This window comes from Pseudophryne corroboree, chromosome 7 (genome assembly GCF_028390025.1).
Source record: "Pseudophryne corroboree isolate aPseCor3 chromosome 7, aPseCor3.hap2, whole genome shotgun sequence".
NCBI lineage: Eukaryota > Metazoa > Chordata > Amphibia > Anura > Myobatrachidae > Pseudophryne > Pseudophryne corroboree.
The window spans coordinates 357196698-357222998 of NC_086450.1; the positions used below are offsets into that span (position 1 = coordinate 357196698).

General features: G+C 45.5%; 1 protein-coding gene across 1 annotated transcript in view; it reads right to left on the minus strand.

Annotated features, from left to right (window-relative positions):
* VPS35L (VPS35 endosomal protein sorting factor like) overlaps positions 1–26301 on the minus strand; it is a 154104-nt gene that overhangs the window by 115245 nt on the left and 12558 nt on the right. Inside the window, exons 2-8 of the mRNA XM_063934448.1 lie at positions 18681–18780; positions 16508–16672; positions 15579–15695; positions 14820–14844; positions 11905–11981; positions 7351–7479; positions 114–198 (exon numbers count right to left, since the gene is read on the minus strand). Of these exons, the coding sequence (XP_063790518.1) occupies positions 114–198; positions 7351–7479; positions 11905–11981; positions 14820–14844; positions 15579–15695; positions 16508–16672; positions 18681–18780 (698 nt within the window). The remainder of the gene's footprint in view (positions 1–113; positions 199–7350; positions 7480–11904; positions 11982–14819; positions 14845–15578; positions 15696–16507; positions 16673–18680; positions 18781–26301) is intronic.

The window sequence follows — 26301 nt, forward strand, 5'->3', positions numbered from 1 at the left end:
CACTGATGTACAGTAACTCACTGTAGTTACAAAAGTAACACTATATTATTAGTCATATTTATTATGTCCCTACAATCCACTGTAGCATCAAGTATGCAAATAAAAATACTTACCAAAAGTATCAAGAATATCAGTAATCAACACAAACTTGCTCGGGTAAAACTTGATCACCGATGTGTCGGAGAGAAGCTTTGAGCACTGAGAAAGCAGAATTACAATTCAAAATTCAGTACTTTACAAAAAGATGTTCAAATTGTGACAGTTGCACCACCACCGATGTGGCCAAATATATTAAGCTTGTCACTTCACAATCGTTGCCGATAGGGGAGGGTGTGAGCAGAAGGCTCAATTAGCAAGTACAGTGTCTGTGGCTTCCTATTGGTTCCCACATTTACACACCCTCTTAACATTGTCACACAGACCCAAGGAGACAAATCAGACAGTATTAGTAAAATCAGCCGCATAAACAGTGTCCTGAATATATAAACAAGAAGGTTCGGCACTCTCATCAATGTTCCCAATGGTGGGTGCTCCCAACAGACAAATGTCCGCATACATAGACGAGAATTCCACGTGGTGGAGGGTGCACTCTCACTGAATACAAGATCCAAGCGTTTCTTCAAATCAGTATTTTATTGTAGCCTCACAGCATTCGACGTTTCGATCCAATATTCGGATCTTTTTCAAGAAAGGCCATACATGAGTCATCAAATCCAATCTTAGTATAGCAGTTTATAATTGTTAAAATATATCTAGAAAAAATAGAACAAAAAATATGACTGAGCCTCCCAGGTCCCAATATATAACAATTATGGAGACAACACTGGTTTCAATAATACTGTTTCATATAATATAAATCAGTGGAAACCCATACGTCAGAGAAAGTAGCTGAAAGTGAGTGCTCAGGAAAATATGCACGGTCACCCTGTGAATATCACAATCGCTTAGTAAACATGTAAACCCGTGCGCCCTCACCTCAATCAACACACTCCAGTAGTGCTATGTACCTGGATAATCTAACACCATGCGCAAAGAAGTATGTGCATGGTCTCCATCAGAAAACCGACAGATGCTGTAATTAAAGGAACAGCCATGTATACCTATATCAGTCAATGCATAAATATATACACAATACATCATACTAGAGTCCAATAAATACCTATATATCCAAAGTGATACACATAGGGCAGCCCCCGGCTAAATGTTCTCACAGGTGTGTTCCATGGCTAGAAAATAGATTCCCACATGTAACCTAATAAGCAATCAATGTTCACCAGTATAACAGGCCAAAAGTAATTACTTATAAACTCCAATGGAACGCCGCATGTGCCAGGGCTGCATACACTAGACAGGACTATACAGGAAGTATATATACCCGTCGACCCGGAAGTGCCTCAGGTGAATGCGGGTAGGCGTAAATACAGTCAGAAACGTCATTTAAGTTAGAATATTCAAATACCCAGGTCATTACCTGCCTAGTAGACTGATAGGACCGTCTCATGAACGAGTCTGCACACTATCCGCAAACTATAATTTAAAAGCTGTATTTCCACCTATGAATGACCTGGTACACTCCTGACCTTTTCAGGACACTGTTTATGCGGCTACATATACATACATACATACATACATACATACACACACTGCTCAAAAAAATAAAGGGAACACTAAAACAACACATCCTAGATCTGAATGAATGAAATATTCTTATTAAATACTTTGTTCTTTACATAGTTGAATGTGCTGACAACAAAATCACACAAAAATTATCAATGGAAATCAAATTTATTAACCCATGGAGGTCTGGATTTGGAGTCACCCTCAATATTTAAGTGGAAAAACACACTACAGGCTGATCCAACTTTGATGTAATGTCCTTAAAACAAGTCAAAATGAGGCTCAGTAGTGTGTGTGGCCTCCACGTGCCTGTATGACCTCCCTACAACCCACACAAGTGGCTCAGGTAGTGCAGCTCATCCAGGATGGCACATCAATGCGAGCTGTGGCAAGAAGGTTTGCTGTGTCTGTCAGCGTAGTGTCCAGAACATGGAGGCGCTACCAGGAGACAGGCCAGTACTTCAGGAGATGTGGAGGAGGCCGTAGGAGGGCAACAACCCAGCAGCAGGACCGCTACCTCCGCCTTTGTGCAAGGAGGAACAGGAGGAACACTGCCAGAGCCCTGCAAAATGACCTCCAGCAAGCTACAAATGTGCATGTGTCTACTCAAACGATCAGAAACAGACTCCATGAGGGTGGTATGAGGGCCCGACGTCCACAGGTGGGGGTTGTGCTTACAGCCCAACACCGTGCAGGACGTTTGGCATTTGCCAGAGAACACCAAGATTGGCAAATTCGCCACTGGCGCCCTGTGCTCTTCACAGATGAAAGCAGGTTCTCACTGAGCACATGTGACAGACGTGACAGAGTTTGGAGATGCCAAGGAGAACGTTCTGCTGCCTGCAACATCCTCCAGCATGACTGGTTTGGCAGTGGGTCAGTAATGGTGTGGGGTGGCATTTATTTGGGGGGCCGCACAGCCCTCCATGTGCTCGCCAGAGGTAGCCTGACTGCCATTAGGTACCGAGATGAGATCCTCAGACCCCTTGTGAGACCATATGCTGGTGCGGTTGGCCCTGGGTTCCTCCTAATGCAAGACAATGCTAGACCTCATGTGGCTGGAGTGTGTCAGCAGTTCCTGCAAGACGAAGGCATTGATGCTATGGACTGGCCCGCCCGTTCCCCAGACCTGAATCCAATTGAGCACATCTGGAACATCATGTCTTGCTCCATCCACCAACGCCACGTTGCACCACAGACTGTCCAGGAGTTGGTGGATGCTTTAGTCCAGGTCTAGGAGGAGATCCCTCAGGAGACCATCCGCCACCACATCGGGATCCGGTCTGAAGATCGACAGTGTCTAGGTCGACAATGTTTAGGTCGACCACTATAGGTCGACAGTCACTAGGTCGACATGGATGGAAGGTCGACAGGGTTTCTAGGTCGACATGAGTTTTTCACATTTTTGGGGGGGGGATTTTTTCATACTTAACGATCCACGTGGACTACGATTGGAACGGTAAAGTGTGCCGAGCGAAGCGGTAGCGGAGCGAAGGCACCATGCCCGAAGCATGGCATGCGAGGGGACGCGGTGCACTAATTTGGGATCCCGGTCACTCTACGAAGAAAACGACCAAAAAAAAAATTTCCTCATGTCGACCTTTAGACCTGTCGACCTAGCACATGTCGACCTAGAAACCCTGTCGACCGTCCATCCATGTCGACCTAGTGACTGTCGACCTATAGTGGTCGACCTAAACATTGTCGACCTAGACACTGTCGATAAAATGAACCACACCCCACCACATCATGAGCATGCCCACGCGTTGTAGGGAGGTCATACAGGCACGTGGAGGCCACACACACTACTGAGCCTCATTTTGACTTGTTTTAAGGACATTACATCAAAGTTGGATCAGCCTGTAGAGTGTTTTTCCACTTTAATATTGAGGGTGACTCCAAATCCAGACCTCCATGGGTTAATAAATTTGATTTCCATTGATATAAAATATATATTCCTAATTCTATTATATTACACCAAAAATTGCTCTGCTACAATAGTTTCTTTTCCCCAGAAAGCAGACAGAGGAGAAGAAGCAATGAGGTTTTCTTATGTTTGGAAGCAGCAGTTTGCATCGCAATGGAGTTAAGGCATAAAGGGGGCATTCCTACAATTATATGGTCACACAGCAGAATTCCCATGTAACGTGAGCTTTGAACATCAGCTTTATATTGAGAGCAATTCTACAACTAATTTGAAAGAATGTGCCTTCACAAGTCCAGGAACAAGTTGTGTTGCTCCTATTTCAGCCTATTAAATTACCCAAGTAATCTACATAGATGTGGACTGTTTGGACACCGGCCAATCTCTCCTGTAGGCATCATAGAGAATCAAAAAAATCATCCGCTTTGAGTGTATTGCAAGATCTATGAATATGAGTCCACAAATCATGAAAGTGGCACGAAGAGTAATTAAACCCGCCATCTTTTCTCACAGCTGTCAAAATCAAAAGGTAACACATTTGTTCTGTTTTATATATAGTCAATCCACCCTTTTCTTCCAAGGACTCGAGTAACTATCCCTGTGGAGATCAAGGACTGAATGGCACCCAGAAAGGAAGGTCAGTGGTAAAATACATCTGGGTGGGGACTTCAGGAAATCTAGATGGTATCCAAGTTGTGATTCCTCTGATTCAGGCATCAATCCCATAAGAGAATCAAAAGGGATCCAACCAGGTGCAGACAACCCATTCATCATTTCACTGTCTGAGGGATTGGTAGATGGATGCTTAGTTGGCAAAGCCTGTTTCATCTCTGTTGACCTCCATGAGGAGTAGATGATTGTACCATGGAATTAAAAAGAAACCTAGGGTTCTTTGGTCTGGGGACACTGACGGATATAACAGAATTCTTTCCCTCTGTAGACGGTTTCAGAGTTGTATGCATTTCTGGACCAAATCAGGCACTACCACAGAAATGGAGAGAATCTAGTCCTTAGAATGCCTCTCAGGCCCTAAGCCAGAATGCACAGAACACAGAGAGTGATATCAAAGCCCCAATAAGCCCAGTATCTACAGACACATCCATAGGATATTCTGAATGAGTACCAACATTTGAAAATAATGGGCCAACCTGGCGGCAAAACCTCAGACAGTTGTTCCGACAGCCTTTCAGCTGCCTTACTGACCCAAATCTTAGAGATCCCCACAATATTAATGGGCTGCAACATTCACAATCAAAATGGTGATGTCTTAGACAAATGCATCTGCCTTAGGTGGAGACTCATGTTTTAAAGTATCCCAGCTGGGTGCAAGAAAAAGAGTTAAAAGCCTGCTTGAGCCTGGAAACACCAATCATATGGTTTGTACCTCACATAACAGGTCTTCCTATGGGGTAAAGGGGAAGGAAACAATTTTTTTTCTCTCTCTTAAACATAGAATTGCCAGACACATCAGACTTCTCACTATCCGGAATATTTAGTATTTGCTGGAATATCTCCCATTAAATCCTCAATGCCTGTGGTTCCCAAATTTGGTCCTCACAGTCCACGATTTAAAGATATCCATGGCTCAGCACAGAGGGTTAAACCAAATTGACTGAGGTACTAATTAAATCACCAAACATGGATATACTTAAAACCTAGACCATTGGGGTACCTTGAGGACCAAATTTGTTGACCTCTATTCACTTCCTCCTATTGGACCCTCATCAAAGTGCAAGAGACTTCAAGGTCCAAATCTTTGGCCAGCTCATCTTCGACCTGGGAGTAAGATTTGGCATTTGATAATTTCCAAGACAGAACTGGAGCAAGAATCTTTTAGTTGTGGAGATGGATCCCAACAAGGATAACGGAAGTTTGCCAGGTCCCGTACTGATTTTACCAGGCAGCATGCCCGATCTGGCTCATCTGATAGGCAACAGTGGAGCCTGGGGGCTTCTAGCAGAGTTCCTCAATGTTTCCACAAAAAGGGCAAAGAGTGGAGATCCCTGCTTTACTCCCTGGGAAGTGCTGCGAGCAGAATATACCCATCAACAGACTGGGCCAAAGATCTCACCCAGGCTGGCTCTGCCTTTAAAGTGGATCAACCTGCAGACGACAACTTCTGACCATGAGCTTCAGATACTATGCATCAGTTGTCAGAACATGACTGACCATCAGGGTAGTGTTCAAACTGAAATCTAAATTGCAGTGTAAAAATAAAGCAGCCAGTATTTACTCTGCACAGAAACAAAATAAGCCACCCAAATCTAACTCTCTCTGCACATGTTATATATTCCCCCCCCTGCAGTGCACATGGTTTGCTGCTGCAATCAGATCTGAATTAGGCCCTTGGTTTTGCCCATTAGCTAAAAAATTTGCTGCTGCGATCTGGTCTGAATTAGGCCCAAGGAAGTGACACTTGGAGCAAAAAACCCCCAAAAAACTAAAATAAAAAATAAAAACTTACTGATGCGTGGCTTAGTACTGAGTGTACTTTCCTAATTAGACAAAAATAAAGAAAAAGAAATGAGGGACGGTAGAGAGGACAGCTCCTGTGCACAAAGTGAATGTGGAACTGCAATGACAGACAAAAACCAAGACTAGTGGTAAAGATCCCAGACACTTCTGCAAGCCTCAGACTTTACTTCCGTGCAGATAGCTGTGCTGCTGTCTCGTCAGTGAGGGTCAGTGAGTAACCAACACTATAACTAACTTTATGCTTTGTATGGGTTCATATCTGAAAAGCATTGGTGAACTAATACACCAAACTGTTACTATATTACACGGAAACAGTCTTATGCACTAACCCTGTGTTAAACATGAAATTATAGCCATTGCTACTAATCTTATGCTCCCGCATCCAATGATGGTTCATGTTTAGTATTAGGTAGAGAGAGGATGCAGAGTCTTCCCACTACTACTGAAGCAGCAAAATGGCAGCTTTGGTCTATTATACAACTGCAGGAGACGTGAGCGGATACACTGCAATACACGGATTTTATAAACGGTTTATGTCAGCGCTTGATAGTCCTATGAGTTCTCTTGCTGAATAATACTGGCCAGTCAGTCATGGTAGCATTATAAGAACATGTATTTATCGGGTTGGGCATGTGTGACCGCCAGTCACGATATCGACGGCGGGATCCCGGCTTCGATATATCCGGCGCGCGGGGGTTTGCGGAGCGCAATGAAGCTCCTTGCGGGCTTGGTTCCCACTCTATGCCGACTATCGGGATTGTTAGATGGCGGGATCCCGGCGTCCGCCGGTCACACAACTACATCCCTATTTATCAGCTATATGTACAATTTTATGTGTTGTTAATGCTGTCTTTTTGTTTAATTACATAATTATTTTGCAGAGACCTTGTTAGCGCATCTATATTAGAACATTTATGGTATAGGGTTCTGATAGCGGTAGACCAGGGATTCCCAAATATGCAGAGTTATTATTGCACCCCTTTTCTCTGTGTTGGCCCAGTTCCAGCAGGTCCTAAAAACTTTAGAATAGATGCAAACTGACATACAGCATTGTCATTACGTCTACTATATACAAAGAATACTAACATCTGCTTTTAAAAAAACAAAACAAAAAAAAAACCTTTGGAATACATGATGCTCCAATGCCCTATAGAAGACTGTATATCACCCCCACCCCAACCCCATAACCACTAAAGAAGGAATCATTCACTTTATGGATAAGTACAGTGTACACTCCTAACCACGAGTATATCCACACTTTGAATTTTGGAAATGAATACAGAAATTAATCTCGAGAACTGTCATGCTAACAAAACAGTACAGTAAGCAGAGACCTGTATGACTATTTTCAGAGCTTTGACTTTCTGATCAGAGGCCCAGGCGTCCTTCAGGGACTGATTAAGCTCCTCAATACGGCAGATGTAATCTTGCTGAGTCAGATTCAAGAGTTCTTTCTGCGATCCCTAAAAACAGAGAACACACAGATGGTCAATAACACCACTTATTCACGGATACCATCTATGCACTACACATAGAGAAGTCTATAGAAGAAACATTGTACTGTCACTGTCCCCTCACTTACTCCACATGATAATCACAATGTAATAGCTACTGCTCAATGTGGTAGAGACTTAGAGCCCGATCCAGCATGAACGCAGATATGATTGCGTTCGCATGCTGGAGCCTTTTGAAGTGTGCGCATGCGCAGAAGCCGCATACTATGAGATGAAACAGGGCAGAGGCATTCGCGGTACGGAGGGGTCGTCGCGGCAGCATTGGGGGAGCGGGAGGCGTGATCCAGACAACACAGGCGTGTCTGGACCGTTTGCGGTGCAGGGCGTGGCGGCTGCATGACATCACACGCAGCCGCTGCGACCCAAAACATGGAACCAGCTATTCAGGACCAGACAATTGAGCAGACACTGGGATGGAACCAGCTATTCAGGAACCGCCAATTGAGCAGACACTGGGATGGAACCAGCTATTCAGGAACCAGCAACTGAGCAGACACTGGGATGGAACCAGCTATTCAGGACCAGACAATTGAGCAGACACTGGGATGGAACCAGCTATTCAGGACCAGACAATTGAGCAGACACTGGGATGGAACCAGCTATTCAGGACCAGACAATTGAGCAGACACTGGGATGGAACCAGCTATTCAGGAACCGGCAATTGAGCAGACACTGGGATAGAACCAGCTATTCAGGAACCGGCAATTGAGCAGACACTGGGATGGAACCAGCTATTCAGGAACCGGCAATTGAGCAGACACTGGGATAGAACCAGCTATTCAGGAACCAGCAATTGAGCAGACACTGGGATGGAACCAGCTATTCAGGAACCAGCAACTGAGCAGACACTGGGATGGAACCAGCTATTCAGGAACCAGCAATTGAGCAGACAATTGGATGGAACCAGCTATTCAGGAGCCAGGGAGCGCTGTAGATGGAGACTGCTCTGGTAGTCTATTAGCTGAATAATAACTGTGGAGAGGCACAGAAATAGCTTACAGCTAATCAGGAGACAACAAAGCACTGGCAGCTTGGGAGTGTCCCGAAAGCTCCCTATATACCCCTGGCTGACTATGGATTGACTGCTGCATCATTACAGGACAACCTCCTGCTTTCCATTGGTGGCGCAGCAGTCATGTGAGAGGAACCAAGATGGCTGCGCCCAGTCACCGCTACTATGTGGAACCCCGTGGGAGCCAAGCATGGCCGCGGCCATGACCAGAGTTACCGCAGACAGACTAGAGTGCGCCAGGACCAGGGAGAGCCACCGGATGAGCTAACCACACTCCGGGACCTGACACAGTGGGAGAGGTGAGACAGCGTGCGGCTGGGGAAACCCGGCCACCGCTGTTTTGGGACAGTGATATGACAGAACCACTTCAAGAGATTGCAATGTTAATTGGATATGCAAAATTTCTACATCTGCGTGCGGATGAGTCTGAATCTGTATACAAAGCACTACAATGCAGCGACTGTGGCTTTTTTTCCACACCAAGTTCTATTGTACTTAATTTGTGACTTTGTACAGATTTAAAACCAATTCTTGTGCGGTTAAAGGGGCAGCCCGGTGTGTCTCTATAGTACAGACTACGTGGTTGTTTCCCTGCTTCTTCGATGCAAATAAAACGCAAATAAAAGAAAGATGCTATGCTACACTGCTCAGTGCTGCTTACTCACAACATGTGCCTCATGGCGCATTGAGGCAAAGACTGGGTATACACCTGAGCAGCAAGTTGACGGACCCTCCGTCATGCCAACCGGAGGCGGCCTTTTCAGGTGAAGTCTGCATACCTACCAACTGGTCGATCGACATGTCTGTCAGAACATCCAGCTGGGCAGGCATTTAAAGTCAAATGCACACCCAGCTGTGACATGAGCCCATGATGATATATCGGCCATCAGCTGTCCTGCACAGCCGACACAATATGTCTGTAAACGACATTGCTCGCTAGCAGTTTTTAGCAGCCGTGCAAACGCATAGTCGCCGCCCACAGGGGAGTGTATTTTCGCTTTGCAGAAGTGGGAACGCTTGTGCAGCAGAGCGCCTGCAAAATCGTTTTGTGCAAAACAAGACCAGCCCTGTAGTTACTCTTCGTGTGCGTTGATTCTAACGACGGAGGGACGGCTTTTGATGTCACACACCCACCCAGCGAACATCACACACCCGCCCAGTGATTCTAACGACGGAGGGACGGCTTTTGACGTCACACACCCACCCAGCGTACGCACAGCCACGCCTGCGTTTTTCTAAGCACTCCCTGAAAACGGTCAGTTGACACCCAGAAACGCCCACTTCATGTCAATCTTCCTGCGTTTGTCCGTGTGACTGGAATGTTCGTTACACTCTGTGCAAACCCACGATGCTCATTGTACCCGTACGACGCGCCTGTGCATTGCATACGCATGCGCAGAAATGCTGATTTTTAGCCTGAACGCTGCGCTGCGAACAACGGCAGCTAGCGATCAACTCGGAATGACCCCCATTGTTCATAGACATATTGAGGGCACACACCCACCGACGGGCTCACAATATATCAGACATATGATCGGAGTGTATGAGGACACACATGTAATAGAAATCTAATGATCTATATACAAATTAGGATGGAGGCAGAACTGCAAACGTTAAAGTAAATGGTAAACTAAATCTATTAACAAATCACTACATACGCAACGCAAAAGTTGCTGTACAGATGTGCGCTACAAGTCGCGTTACAGATAATGTGTGAGTGCAGTGCGACTCAGTAGCACCAAGCATCTTTTTTGCGTCTTAAGACACAATGTAATGCAATAGAATGCACGAGCGGCTTCTGCCGATTAAAATGATATGCGGCAAGCCTATATTCTGTGTATAATAGCGGCTCAATTGCATCCAAAATTAAATGTTAGTGTTTTCCAGGAAATCACTGTAGCACAGCATTTTGCGTGCAAATACAGTCGCAGTCACACACACACACAATATAGGCATGCTGTATATCATTTTCAGCAGCAGAAGCTGCTCATGCGTCCAATTACGTTAGCAGCAAAAGACGCAAAAAAAAACAAAAAAATAAAAAAAAGACACTTGGTGCTACCTAGTCCAGCCACGGCATGGCGCGACTTGAAGGGCTGTATGGCGTGACTGCAGCAAGGATGTAAGAGGACACATCTGTATATGCTGAACACATTATGGTCAATCATGTCACTAGGCCCAGTTGACAGAATACATTTCCAAACATGGGTTACAGAACCGGACTGATACAGCTGTTCCACACTAAGGTGGAGCTGCCAGGTCACATGGAGGCCTGTTAGGTGGATTGCCAAATGACTCCAGAAGGACAGAACTGCACAAGAAGAAAAGGGGAGTATTAAAAGCTATTATACTCTGCTAATAGGAGACATTACATATGCTGCCCAATTTATTATGTACAGTCACATGATACATTTATATTTACTTTATAGTTATTGCCATGGAACACGACACGCCAACGTCTAGATAATTATTCTATTTTTACTAGTTATACTAGGCGGCGGACCTCTGTATCCAGGGGCTGGCTGGCAACTTTTAGAGTGGGGGGCAGACTCAAGCAAGTGGCCCAGCTTTTCACAGGAAATGCAACGCAATAATGGGCATGACAATAATGTTGGGAGTGTGGTTTTTGTAAACCACTTAAATAACTAAAGTGCGAGTTTACCAAAAATCTTGTACCTATACTACGCTGTAACTGTCTCTAGCTGAGCAGCGGTCAGGGGGAGCAGGAGTATCCTCTGTCTGCCTCCGCAGTCAGGCGGGCCTGGAACACTTAAATTGCACTGGTCCGGGAGGCAGATGGCATGCTGCCCCCCCCTGCCCAGCCAGCCTCTGCCTGTATCTGTAGTGCACTCATTGCACACTTCACAACACGTGTGGGTGCCAATTGCAGATCCAATAACACGATGGGGGGTAATGTAATAGGGTGTGAGAATCAGAAAGCGAGAGATTTTGGGAAATTTCTCCTGTTGTTGTTTTTTTAAAGTGGCAATCATTTACATGGTAAAATCAACCTGTTTTTGCCATGTAAATGATTGCCACTTTAAAAAAACAGGAGCAATCTCCCAGAATCTCTCACTTTCTGATTCTCACACCCTATTACATTTCCCCCGCTGTATTTATTACTATTGCTAGAATCATGTTCTAAGATGCATATATATGTATACCTGTGCAATAACAAGATACTCTCTATATTTTATAGCTAGCATTGCCTTCTATCGCATGTGCATCTATTCTCCTTTATATACTGTTTTATGTAGTACATACAGTGAATTTAATGCTACTGACTTTAATCAGGTAACATTACACAATGGCTTTTACCATTCTATTTTGCATCAGAAATAATAATAAATGTGGTTCCTTACCTCCTCCAGACCATCGAGCTCTTCAAGCCGAGTTCTCACTTTCTCCGACACCGCTGAACCGGGAGTCGTAGGTTTTCCTGAAGTAAATGCAGAGGTCAGAGCATTACATGAAATAAGGGCCACATACAGTAAACTGTGACTTACCTGTATACAGGTCTAGCATTTCTCATTTCTGTAGCATTATATGAGTGTGTGTGGGCTACTGGATGGTACATAGGGTCTAATTCAGATGTGGTTGTTTTTACGATTGATAACTTTTGCTGCTCGCAATTGAGACAATATGCAGAAGCTAACCTGAGCACAGGGACGCCCACTGCCGTCTCATCATTTCCATCAGACGGCGTACAACTGCCGATATATTTATACCATATTCGCAAATCGGGTCATGTCGCAGAGTCTGAGAGCCTGTGCAGTCACGTAGGCCGAGATGCTCTCCTGGGACGCAGAGGGCTCTCCAGTAGCAAGTAAGATCGCAACTGCTAATTTATGACACGCCGGTGTTTACCTGAACACTCCCCATTACCACCCCCAAAGAACGCTGTCTAACCGTCACTCACTTTGCGGCTAATTCCTCTGTGCGACCACAATTCAATCGCTGCACATACGCACTGTGGCTCAGACGCATGCGCAGTAAGAAAACATCAACCAATTTGCGTGCAATAGCCACTTTGCAACTGCATCTGAATTAGGCCCAGAGTCTGACAAACACTTTCCACAGTCTCTCATAAATAATTTGGATTAGTGCTAAATGGCAAAGCAGAGTGGAAAGAGGACACATGAAAGGATCCAGTCTGATGGAGAGATCTCTGAAAGAACATGAGCCCTACAAAAACAATAAATGTTTTATTCATGTAAAATTAGGGCCATCTCTCTTCAACATCACAACAAAAATATCAAATATGTGCGTTTTTTTCTCTGTTCTTTACGGATTTGGAATCCTTGTGTGTTCAAATGACCTGTGTTTCTACAAGAGTGGCTGGGTCTCACTTTATGCGGCCACTTGCTCCATCCACTCCTGTCAGGGTAACTATACCATGTAGAACACTGCAAGGTACAGTATATAGTGTTGGTAAATATCTATATGTAGAAATATCTCGATAGCAGATCACTAGAAAGTGACAGATGACGGAAATAGAAGGACAAAGGCAACAGTAATAAATTGCAGGTTCGGCAATAAAAACAATTAAAATAAAGACTTTTTGTATAGTGGTTTTTTGATCAAAACAGCTGTAAACTATTAGCTTCTATAGGAAATCATTGACAGGAACAGGTTGTTTGTGGGTGGCAACTGACCGTTTTCCGGGAGTGTCGGAAAAAGGCAGGCGGCCTCAGGCGTTTTGAGGGAGGGTGCCCGACGTCAGCTCCGGCCCCGATCAGGAGGATTCAATTGCAGCGGCTGAGTAAGTCCTGGGCTGCAAAATGATTTTTGTGCAGCTCTGCTAACGAAGCGATCGCACACTAGCACAGCAATTTCCCCCTCCCGCTGTAGGTGGCGACTATCTGATCGCAGGGCAGCAAATAACGCAGCCAAGCAATCAGATCTGAATTACCCCCCGAGTTACACAAACATTCTCTCATTCCAACTAATAAGCAATGCCCTTCTACAGTATATGTGCTATTGCTGTAACAGAACATTCCCCCAGTCGGGATCAGTACGTAATCCCGCTGGACGGGATCCCGGCGGTCGAAATACAGACGCCGGATCCCCGACCGCACAATCCCGACAGGGGTGGCGAGCGGAACGCAGCTCCTTGCGGGCTCGATTCGCTCGCCACGCTGCGGGCACGGTGCCTCGCCACGCTGCGGGCACGGTGCCTCGCCACGCTCGGCACACTATTATATTCTCCCTCTATGGGTGTCGTGGACACCCACGGAGGGAGAATATGTCGGGATTGTGGCGGTCGGGATTCCGGCGTCGGTATTTCGACCGCCGGGATCCCGTCCAGCGGGATGTTGACCGCCTCCCCCCCAGTCTCATCCATGCAGTAATACAGTAGTCTTCATCTCCCCCTATACCAGGAACAAAAGGGGACAACCTGGCCCAGAGAGCACTGGAATGTACACTATACAGTACATTTCATGTATTAGCTGTTACAGTGAAACCCCTATAACCAATGTAGGGTCAGTTCCTGCATTAAGACCCCCACATGGACCACGCCCCAGCTGGAGAGAGCACTCCAGCCATTACTCCTCATCACCTGCTGAATATCCCAAACATTTAATCACCTATTTGTAACTAGGACTGTACAGGATCCTGCCCAGGTTCGATGGGTAGAAGGATTTTGCAACGAGAAGCATCAGCAGCCAATCTCCAATTAGTGAGCAGGAGGAGGTAGGTATGATCGCCCCAAAAATGAATCCAGTACCTTCTGCCCTCCTTACCACTACCTGTCAGTCTACTGAATGCTAGCAACCCCCCACCCCCTTTTTTCACCAATCTTGCCACTGTACCTGTGTATTGCAATCACTGCAGGCAAAGTGGAGGATCAGTCAGTGGCGCCAGTGAGCGTGCGAGTGGGCAGCAGCAGCAGCTATAGGTGACAGACCGGTCACGTTCCCAGCATCTACTGCGGTGCTGGCCGGCAGGCGGGAAGGCAGCAGCAGCTGAAAGAGAGATCACTGCCCCAGCACCACTATTGAGTACGCGGATCCCACTCACCTGCTTTCCCAATTACCACACATCTCCTCTGCCCCTGGCTCCGGGCTTATACGGACCCCTTCTCTTTCTTTGGGCCCGTCCTTTTTAAGCACGGGTGGATACGGAAGGTTACGCCCACAGGGAACATGCTCTATGTGCCAAGCACCTTCCGCACCACCCAAGTTACAGCCCTGCCTATGCAGCATTAAGCAATGTACATGTTTTATATTACTGCATTAGTATAAGAAGTTCTGCCAAATGTGGAACCGGTACTTACCTCTATCTAAACCCATGAAGAGATTCTACAAGAAAATGAAAGAATTTAGAACTCACAGATATCATTATCTCAATTAAACTGATTTGTGAACTTTGCTCATCAACCCACAGTGTCAGTTTTCTATTTGCAAACCGGTAACTTGTGTAAATGAAAATGCCTATAAATTGCATATTCCAGGCAAAAATAGCATAAACAAGAAGAAAATAATAAAATTAAAGTAGTGAACAGCCTTTAGTACATTGAAATATACAAATGATACAGCCAAGATACATTACTGTCATGGGAAATGTACCATCAGCTTTCCCAACACTATGGGGCCTATTAAATTAGCTGTGATGTGTCATACATCGTGTTCCTAAATGGGGCATAGCGGAACATCTACATAAGTTGCCAAGTTTGCCTCGCAGCCATAGAGATGCACATGAAGACTGTCAATGTGGCTACAGTAATGGGCAAATACGTGCACAGCCATACAGTGCAACAATGCATGGAGAAGCATTGCCCCAACTACATTAACCCCTAAAAGGAGGATAATCACTTATCACTTCCTTTTTTAGGTTTTCAAAACTTTATTAATGGTCAATAATGAACACATATAACACATGATAAGGTAAGGGTTGAAAGTGAATGGCAAAGAAGGGAGGGAACATTTGTAGGCCATTGTCAAGAGTAGGCATCACATAGATACCACTTAATAACATAAAGGACAAATCTCTGTGCTCTCATTATCATATTATATTTACAGAATGACAGACTTACTATGGACAGTTTTTCTGTTGTGGTGTATCTAGCCAGGATCTCCCCACGTTTACTAGACCATGGCTCAAAGTCACTTCCTATGCATTCTTCCTGCTCACGCTTCTTTCTGTTGACATCCTGCAGAAAGGAAAACAAATGAATATGGTGCAACACGTGATACCAGATACAGAACTATTAGCCTTGGTTTAGGTAGGGCTGAGCTGCTTCCTGAAACTTGAGAACATTTTTTTTTTTTTCACCTGAAATCTTTTGTCTTCTTAGGTCTTATCCCTCAAAGTGTAAGCCTTTGTGGTCAGGGGTTCAATGCTTACTATTTATCTACACAGGTGGTCTGATGTAAAGTGAATACTACACCGGAGCACAAAGCGTATTCTGTGTAATTTCGCACAGCACATGCTCAGAGAGTGAATGCACACACACGTGCGGCTGTGGACCAGCGCGCTACAAGCCTTGAAACCACAAAATGGGAAGGGGATAGGTAAAGATCAATATGGGTTATGTTTCATCCAGATTTGCCTTATGAATACTGTACTGGCAATTATGTGCATATACACCTGCAAGGAGGCATATCTTATGCTAGCTACGGGGCAGGTGCAAATACCAGCCGCTGATGGGTACTGCTCGTGAAGTAGACACATATGCTATGAATCATCTCCTGCTCTGCATATGTGCGGAAATATGCTACTTTTTCTTTTTTACCATGGTCCATATTTGAGTAATTAATGTTAACATCACAACCAACTCTGCATCAGCCTCAGCATCTTAGTCTCCGGGGTACCCTGTTATATGTTTATCCATGTGTTCATGTCCCAGGCACTGATCCCCTGTATGTACATTGCTGTGGAATGTTGGCCAATTATACTGTAAATACAAGGTATAGTAATGCTTCTTATCAAGTATGTGAAAGTTTCATTGTTGTTGCTCAGTACCGTAGTAGCTACCACTGGCTCGGCTGTCGCTGCAAACATAGACAAGGGGTCCGTTCCATCCAGGACGCTACTCAGCGGATCTGCTACTGAATTAGAGGAGCAGGAGGAAGAGCTGGAAGAGGTGCTTTCTTTCCGCCCCACCTTCTTAGACTTCGATTCTGTAACCTGTATAAAGATGGGAAGATAGGAGAAGGTTTTCCAAGGACAACCTTGCAAAACGAGTTCATACATCATTCGTATACACTCAGGTTTTGGATTATCTGGGATTTCAGTAGGGATCACATGGATTTTTACACATAAGATCACCTGCCGGCAAATAAATGGGAAGACCCCCTTATGCACCATATAAAGAAGAAATTTTGTGCTGCTTGACAGTGAAATACTAAACATCTACATGATCGCTACTCTGGGTCTAGTCACCCTTTTACAGTTGCAGTGGAAGATACTTAATTATCGAGGAAATTCATCATTGCTCTGGTGCAGAGAGAGCGGCAGCTCTGAATAGCTGCCGTCCCTGGGAACAGTAACACTGCTACTTCAGTAACAGTGATACTTACCTGTACCTTTAGTAGTGGATACACTCTGTGCTGTTATTTTTAATTCCTCTTCATGCAAGTATTGCCTTTTATTATAAGTTAACCATCCAGCTTTGGGCACTTTGCCTTTTCAAAAATGCAAATGATTACATTTAATCTACATTTGGTATATACATCCAAGAGAAATTGAGCAAAATAACCTTAACCAAGGGAGCTCAATGTATTCCAGGGGGATCTGGTCAGGATCCCAGCAGTAAAAATACCAACCGCAAAATCCTGACACTACTCAGAATGCAGACACTGGCATCCCGAATAGGGTCACAAGCCCGGTGCCGGAATTCTGACCACCGGGATCCCGAACGATCATCCACCGGACCGCCTGGCAGGTAAGCCGGAAGGGGGGGCAGAGGGAGAGGTTAGATGTAGGCTGAGGGTGGGGGGCTAGAGTTAGGCTGCGGGCTGTGGGGTTAGGTTTAGGCTACTAAAAGGGAGGGTTAGGGGGCCATTGGGGGAAGGATTCTGACCACCACCATTTCAATCCCAAGCCATTCCAGGGGTAATAGTTATATGCAGCAAGCACATATTTTCCTTTTATCAATACAGAACATTTTCTAAATACACATTCTTATATCGCCATCCTGTGGCCAAGACAAGAAAACTGTAGTTGCAGTTACCAAGACCTCAGCATTTGTTTGTGTGGTTTTTAACACCAGTTAAAATGTAAAGGTATTTCATATGTGTTTTCCTCAGGGTTATATAGATAATTGTAGGCTTCTGGATGTATTGCAAGTGCAAAAAAAATAAAAATGAATAGTGCCTGCAATGCAAATAAAAACACAAATGGCTGTTGTGCAGGTAAGTACCATGGTTTCTAGTGTCAGACCCATCACAATGTATTTTACAAACATTAATGCACAAAAAAAAACATATAAAAACCGGATATGTGGCCTAAGAACACTGCACAGTAAAATGTCATAGGTCAGTGATGGCTAACCTTGACACTCCAGCTGTTGTTGAACTACACATCCCAGCATGCCCTGCTACAGTTTTGCTATTTGGCCATGCTAAAACTGATGCAGGGCATGCTGGGATGTGTAGTTCAACAACTGCTGGAGTGTCAAGGTTAGCCATCATTGTCATAGGTGAACAATATTAAGTGGTTATATATTAATCTGTGCTTACTCCTCACTGTGGATTCCGTTGCATGGCGTATTGAGGCTGGATGTATTAGGACACATCTGTAGTTATGAGATACCTTGTCTTCACACCAATAAAATTGTTTTTAATATTATTACTTCATATTTGGATGCATTTCATGGTTGCTCTCTTCCTCTGGCTGGTGCCCTCTGTGGCTGCGTTGCCAACATGCCCAATCCCACTCAACACCTGCAAATGGCAGTCAGTGCAGGGGCACTTTAGACACTGAGCTGCAGCTGGTAGCAATCAAAAACTGTAGACTGCAATGGACCTCTTTGACATCATTCTTTTTTAGACTAATTTAGACATTTTAAGAAGTAAACTAAATCAAAATCAGAGAAGGCTGCCGCATTGCTATCCACAGAAACTACTACCCACAAAAAAATAAAACAAAATTCTGGGGTTTTAATATAATATAAACTTAAAAAAAATCAACGTACAGTGATGGCTTTTAAGGGATGGTAATCCCCATATTCTACATGTACACGTTCCAATCTGCATGACTCCAGCTCAGCCGCATAGTTTCTTTCCCGCGAGTGCCTGGAAATGAGAAAACAGTGGCACATAATTACCATATGCCAAATTTAGTATTGGGAGAGTTTATTTTAAAATAACACAAATCAATGAACATTCATAAAGAAATATATGTGGGAAATGTATCATACCCTCTAGAGATTATAAATGGAGAAATTGCCCAAAGCAACCAATCAGATTCTAGCTCTCATTTATCTAGCAGAGTCTATAAAATTCATCTTGAATCTGATTGGTTGATATTAGCATCATATCCTTGTGTTCTCTTTAAGTTTGATAGATCTCCTTCAAGCTTTTCTGACCAACTGTAGATTGATCACTGTCTAACAAAGCCAGGAAACAACCACAGGGAAGCCTCAGAATTCACATTAGAGCTATATTAAGCTGCCTAAGCGTTGTGAATTACCATTGCTTCTTAAACCCTCTCACAATCCTTTCACTTCTTACAGCCCAAATACATTTCTGCACCCACTTTATCTACGCTTTTGACTCATTTCATACTAAATCTACACCCATTGAGCCTACACTGCTTTTCTCACCTGCATTTCTGCAATTCTTCTGCTTTGATTCCCTTACAGTCTCCTCTCCTACTTCCACTTTCCCTCAACCTATTTACCTACTTAACACTATGTCAAGGCTTCCTTATACTCCCCACATCACTCAGTGTCTACCTAATAATGTATCTTTATCCCTCCACCCTAGTCTCCTACACCTCCTCCTCTGTCTCCCCTCCATCCCTCTGTTTCCTTCCCCCACTTTCATTTACCTCTGCCCCATGGTCCTGCTACCCAACAACTCAGCCCTGCTCCCTTTCTCCATTCCCTGTCACCTCCCCACACCCCCATCCACATCACACTGACCTCCCTCCTTGCCCACCTCCTGCAGTTTCCCCTCCCAGCTCAGGCACCCGCACCATCCCTACTCTCAAAGTTAATCTCACCTCATCACTACAGCAACCCTGATAATCTCATTCACATCTCTCCCACAAACTCATACCCCCTATCCTGTGCCCTCTGGAATGCCAGATCTGTTTGTAACAAACTGGTCCCCACTCATGACCTTTTCATTTCCAACTCCCTACACCTACTAGCCATTACTGAAACTTGGATTACGCCCTCTGACACTACTTCTCCTGCTGCTCTCTCTGCTGGGGGCCTCACATTCACACACACACCCCGACCTGGGGGTCACCATGGGGGTGGTGTTGGGGTCCTTTTACCCTCTAGTTACTCCTACCAACTCATACCACCAGAACCATCCCTTACATTCGCTACATTTGAGGTCCATGCCATACGCCTCTTCCAACCAGTCCATCTTAGAGTAGCTGTCATTTACCGCCCCCCCTGGCACTGCTTCCAAATTCATCGACAACTTTGCTTCCTGGCTTCCTCACTTCCTCTCTTCTGACATTCCCTCCATTATCCTAGGCGATTTCAACATCCCTATTGACATCCCCACACAATCCCCTGCCTCTAAACTTCTTAACCTCACCTCTTCACTTGGTCTCTCCCAGTGGACCTCCTCACCCTCCCATGTGAATGGGAGCTCAGTGGATCTGGTCTTCACTCACCGCTGTGATATTTCTGATTTTTCCAACTCCCCATTTCCCCGCTCTGACCACCACCTGCTCTCCTTTAACCTATCTCTCTCGACTTCCCCATCTCTACCTCCTAAGGCTACCATCACTAAGCGTAACATTGAAGCTATTGACACCACATTCCTTTCCTCCCTGTTTGATTCACTTCTCTCTCTCATGCCCTGAACAAGCCACTTCCACATACAATGCATCCCTTACTTCTGCTCTTGACTCTTGCTCCACCAACCACTATTCACCCTCGCAAATTAACACCTCAACCCTGGCACACCAAATGCAACAGATATCTGCAAAAATGCTCACGTACTGCTGAGCGACACTGGAGGAAATCACGCTCTAAGGCAGACTTCCTCCATTTCAAACTTATGCTCTCATCCTTCAGTGCTGCCCTTTCTCTTACTAAACAGTCATACTTCAAGAACCTCATCTCCTCCCAGTCTTCCAACCCCCGGCGCCTCTTTGCCACTCTCAACTCACTCCTCTGCCCACCTCGTCTCCCTTCCTCACTCTCTGCTCTTGACTTTGCCACTTACTTCACATCCAAAATTGACTCCATACGTCAGGACATCACATCACACCAGACCATCAGTAACCAGCTTTCTCCCATCCCTTACCAACCCTCCCCATCCCTCGCACATACTCTGACATCTTTCTCCCATGCATCTGGAGAGGAAGTCATGGCCCTCATTCGTTCCTGTCCCCTCACCACCTTCCCACTTGACCCTATCCCCTCCCGCCTCCTCCGCTACCTCTCTCCTTCTGCTTGTTCCCATCTTTCCCACCTTCTCAATCTGTCCCTCTCATCAGGCACTGTCCCCTCTGCCTTCAAGCATGCACTCATCTCTCCTATTCTTAAAAAACCTACCCTTGATCCAAACACTCTCTCCAACTACCGACCCATCTCTCTCCTCCCTTTTGCCTCCAAACTCCTTGAGCGTATTGTCTACAACCGCCTTACTTCCTTTCTTTCCTCACACTCACTGCTTGACCCATTCCAGTCTGGCTTCCGTCCTCTCCACTCCACTGAAACTGCCCTTACAAAAGTATGCAATGACCTCCATGCTGCTAAATCTAAGGGACACTACTCTATACTTATTCTACTTGATCTCTCTGCTGCTTTTGACACTGTGGACCATCCTCTCCTACTGCAAATTCTTCACTCCATTGGACTGCGTGACACTGCCCTCTCTTGGCTGTCCTCCTACCTTTCTGACCGTTCTTTCTCTGTCTCCTCTCATGACTCCACCTCCCCCTCACTTCCACTAACTGTAGGGGTACCCCAAGGTTCTGTCCTTGGTCCTCTTCTCTTCTCTCTCTATACGTCCTCACTAGGTAAGCTCATTAGTTCTTTTGGTTTCCAATATCATCTCTATGCTGATGACACCAAAATCTATCTTTCCTCTCCAGACCTCTCCCCTGCTCTCCTCACTCGTATCTCCAACTGTCTCTCTGCTACCTCTTCCTGGATGTCCCAGCGCTTTCTTAGACTTAACATGTCTAAGACCGAGCTGATCATCTTTCCTCCCTCCCGCATAACCTCACCTCCTACAATCTCATTATCTATTGATGGCACTACTTTCTCCTCTAGCCCCCAAGTGCGCCGTCTTGGAGTAATCCTTGACTCCTCCCTCTCCATCAAACCACACATTCAGCACCTCTCACAAACCTGCCATTTTCATCTAAAAAATATTTCCAAGATCAGACCCTTTCTGACCCAGGATGCTACTAAGACTCTTATCCACTCACTGGTCATCTCCAGACTGGACTACTGTAATCTGCTCCTGACTGGCATTCCTGACAAATACCTCTCTCCACTCCAATCTATCCTCAATGCTGCTGCCCGGCTCATCTTCCTCACCAAACGCACTACGCCACCTCTCCTCTCTTACTAGACCTTCACTGGCTCCCCTTCCCTTTCAGAATCCATTTCAAGCTTCTCACACTCGCTTACAAAGACCTCACCCACTCCTCTCCCATCTACATCTCTGACCTTATCTCCCTTTACACTCCCACCCGTCCTCTTCGCTCTGCTAATGCACGCCGACTCTCCTGCCTACGGATTACTTCCTCCCACTCCTACCTCCAAGATTTTTCACGTGCTGCACCACTTCTTTGGAATTCCCTACCTCTCCCCCTCAGACTCTCCACCTCTCTACAAAACTTCAAAAGATCTCTCAAGACCCACTTCTGCACAAAACCCAGACAAATCTCATCCTAACCCTCTGTTCTACGCTCTCTATGTACCCCATCTGTGTCACCCCTGTCAGTCTACCCCTCCCCTTTAGAATGTAAGCTCACACGAGCAGGGCTCTCTTCCCTCATGTGCTTATCCTTTCTTACTTTAATAATCTTCAACTGCACCACATCCAGCAGTCTTCTGCCACCTGATACTTATTCCAGTGTCATCTGCTGATGTAACTATGTTTATTTACCCTGTACTTGTCCTATACTGTCATCAACTGTAAGTTGCTGTTTTCCTGTTTGATTATTTGTTTATGTATTCTGTAATTGGGCGCTGCGGAACCCTTGTGGCGCCATATAAATAAAGGATAATAATAATAATAATAATAATAATAATAATAATAAAGTCTTATTGCTGGTTCTCATGAACATTTCGTTGCACTGCGGCAAATGGACTGAATTAATTCAAACTGTCAGTGTGAGTATCATGTTTAGGCAGGGATCCGGACTCTATTCCGGCAGTCAGAATACCGTCACTATTTGGAATGCCGACACCGGCATCCCGAATAGGTTCTCCAGCCCGGACGCCCAAATCCCGACAGCCAGTATCCTGAAAGTCCAGACACCAACGCACCGGAGAGGTAAGCTGGGAGGGGAGGGGGGAGGTTAGGTTTAAGCTTCAGGGGGACGGTTTGGGTAAGATTGCGCCCCAGGTGGATTAGGTTTAGGCTGCAGGAAGGGGGCATTAGGTTTAGGCACATCCCAGGGAGGGTTAGATTTTGGTTGTGGGAAGGGGGGGGGGGGGGGGGGGGGGGTTAGCTTTAGGCGCCACTGGGAAGGATTAGGGCTAGGTTTAGGCAACAAAAAGGAAGGGTTAGGGCTAGGGAGCCGGGGAGGGGGGGGTGGGGCGGGTAAGTTTACCTACCTTCCCCTGTCGGGGATCTAATCAACGGCATGCCGCGGTCAGTATTCTGACCACCGGCATCTCGAATGCCAGCAAATCATATTCAACCCTGTTTATGCAGATACAGACAGCTTCTGTTTGAGCTCTCAGGTAGGTTGGTGCTGATGGTGATTTCTACTTGACAAAAATGATTTACAGCTCAATCACTTGTGTAATAGAGAGAGCATTTAAATCCAGTTAAACCCCCTTAACAGGGATATGTTACATATTATGGAAAGATACATTTCTCCGGCAGGATCCACAGGTTATTCACAGGATAACATTGGAATATGATGAAGCGACAGCGGATTTGCACCAATCGGTCAAAGCTTTTTGGCCTCCCAGCATGCAACGGGCCCATCCATATAACCCCACCTCCTGGCTCAGGCAAATAAGTTTTTTGTTTGGTGCGGCAGGAGCCGGACCATGGTCAGAGGGCTGCTGGTTTTTAGCAGCCCTAAGCTTTCTTATTTTATTTTTATACCTTAGAAAAAGTCGCTCCAACAACTCTTACCCACGAGTACAGTGCCGTTTCGGCGGGCGTCTGTCGGATATACTAGCAGATCCAGCAGACGTTACCAGGCTGTGGCCGGAGCACGGGGAGAAGGTAAGGCATCGGTTCCGCTTAGAGGGGGAATACGGACACAACCGCACTGTTTTGGGAGGAGATTACCAAACAGTCGCTGACGCCTCGGGTGCACCAGCGCTAGGCCTTAGGGATCAGAGGCTCCAGGAATAGTATGAGGCCGCGATCCCCAGGGTTGATGTCAGCAGTGGGGAGTCAGACACTCTCCTGGTTGTCCCTCCCCCCAGTTCATGACCACTTTCCTCCGAGTCTCCCACCATGAACTGTTTTCCGCTTCCGTCTCAGAAGCTGTACACGAAGGGGACCCAGACACAGCATAGGCAGCTGTGTGACGGGTGCGTCTGTGTTCACTATAGATTCATGGAGCGGCAGAGTACACTAGTAGCTTCTGGATCCACTCAGCGTTCGCTAACGTATTGATCGGTCCTGGAAGCGAGGCGAGTCTCCCTGTATCCCACTCTACTGAGTACGGGTAACACAGCACTATGTCTCTATCTACCTTTTTGAGTATGAATAGTAAGATAAGTGCCTATTGCATATGAGTCTGTATACTATTTCGGTTTCTTTCGCTATGCGCCTGAATACGTTAGATCTGTTTAAATATTATTCAGTAATATGTTCTGCTACATACTTGAATGTAGTTGTAGTTGATTATGTGCTCATACTGCTTATTATGTATAACATGTGACTGACTGCTAGTGCGATTGCTGACTTTACTATATATTCTGTCAGTTTTCTTCTATTCCGATCCTCAATGCTGGTGCATGGGTAGGGTCGGATTGTAGGTCACTTTAAAAAGCTTAAAGTGATTACAGTCACAAACTGTAGTACACTGTGGAAGTGTTGATTATTTATCATGTCTAAGAGCGGCAAAGGTGTGGAAGGTACATTCACAGCAACACCAACACTCATATCATGTTTGTCTTGCAAAGCTGTGTTAACCTCTCAGGATCTGGTTCAGGATGGTTTGTGTGCAAATTGTTTAAGCTTTCACCAGGGTCTCTTGAAAAATACAAGGCAGATTCAGGTGCAGGTTGATCCACCTTGGGCTATGTTTGCACAGACATTATCCAACATAGCTGAATGGATAATTCCTCCAACTCCTGTACCAGGGATAGGTTACACGATAACCCTTACATGCAGCTTCCCACCTGCGGTTTATCACTTCCAGCAGCAGCCTCTCAAAATAAACAGGCTGATAAGCCAGTGGTAATTAAATCTTCATCCTCACAGGCTACACATGTTTCAGATGAGGATTCATCAGAGGATGAAAGCTCAATAAACTCTGCTTCGGCATACAAAGAGAAGGAGGAGGAGGAGGAGGAAGGTCTCAGCTCAGTGGATGTAGCCGAGTTAATTAAAACAATGAAAGTCATTCTTTCCTAAGAGGATTCAGCAGAGCCTGTGTTAAAAACCAAGGCACTTGAGTTTAAATGTCCCAAAACAGTTAAGACTGGGGGTAATTCCAAGTTGATCGCAGCAGGAAATTTTTTAGCAGTTGGGCAAAACCATGTGCACTGCAGGGGAGGCAGATATAACATGTGCAGAGAGAGTTAGATTTGGGTGGGTTATTTTGTTTCTGTGCAGGGTAAATACTAGCTGCTTTATTTTTACACTGCAATTTAGATTGAACTCACCACACCCAAATCTAACTCTCTCTGCACATGTTATATCTGCCTCCCCTGCAGTGCACATGGTTTTGCCCAACTGCTACAAATTTTCCTGCTGCGATCAACTTGGAATTACCCCCCGAGTTTCCAGGGTCAGATCAGCTGACGGAAATCATGGAAGAGGCTTGCGCTACGCCCAATAAGAAGTTTAGAATTCCTAAGAAATGGAATTCCAATTATCCTCTTCCAGCTGGGGATTGTTTAAAAAGGGAGGCATGTGATTCGATTATTGCGAAAATCTAAATTACCTTTGCCTTCAACATCTTAAAATGATGTCACGGATAGGAGAGTGGATGGTTTTTTTAAAAGACATTTTTTCCCTGTCTGGGGCAGTCATACGGCCAGCTATGGCTTCAGCTTGGATGGCAAAGCCAGTGGCTGCATGGGTTGATGCATTGGAGGGGGATTTTTCAATAGCATCTAGAGAGCCAAAATCCCATATAGCACATATAGGAAGTCATTCCGACCCGTTCGCACGTAGTGGTTCTTTGCTGCGGTGCGAAATGGGTCTGGAATGCGCATGTGCGCACGTCGTTGCCCGGGCAACAGAGGCGAC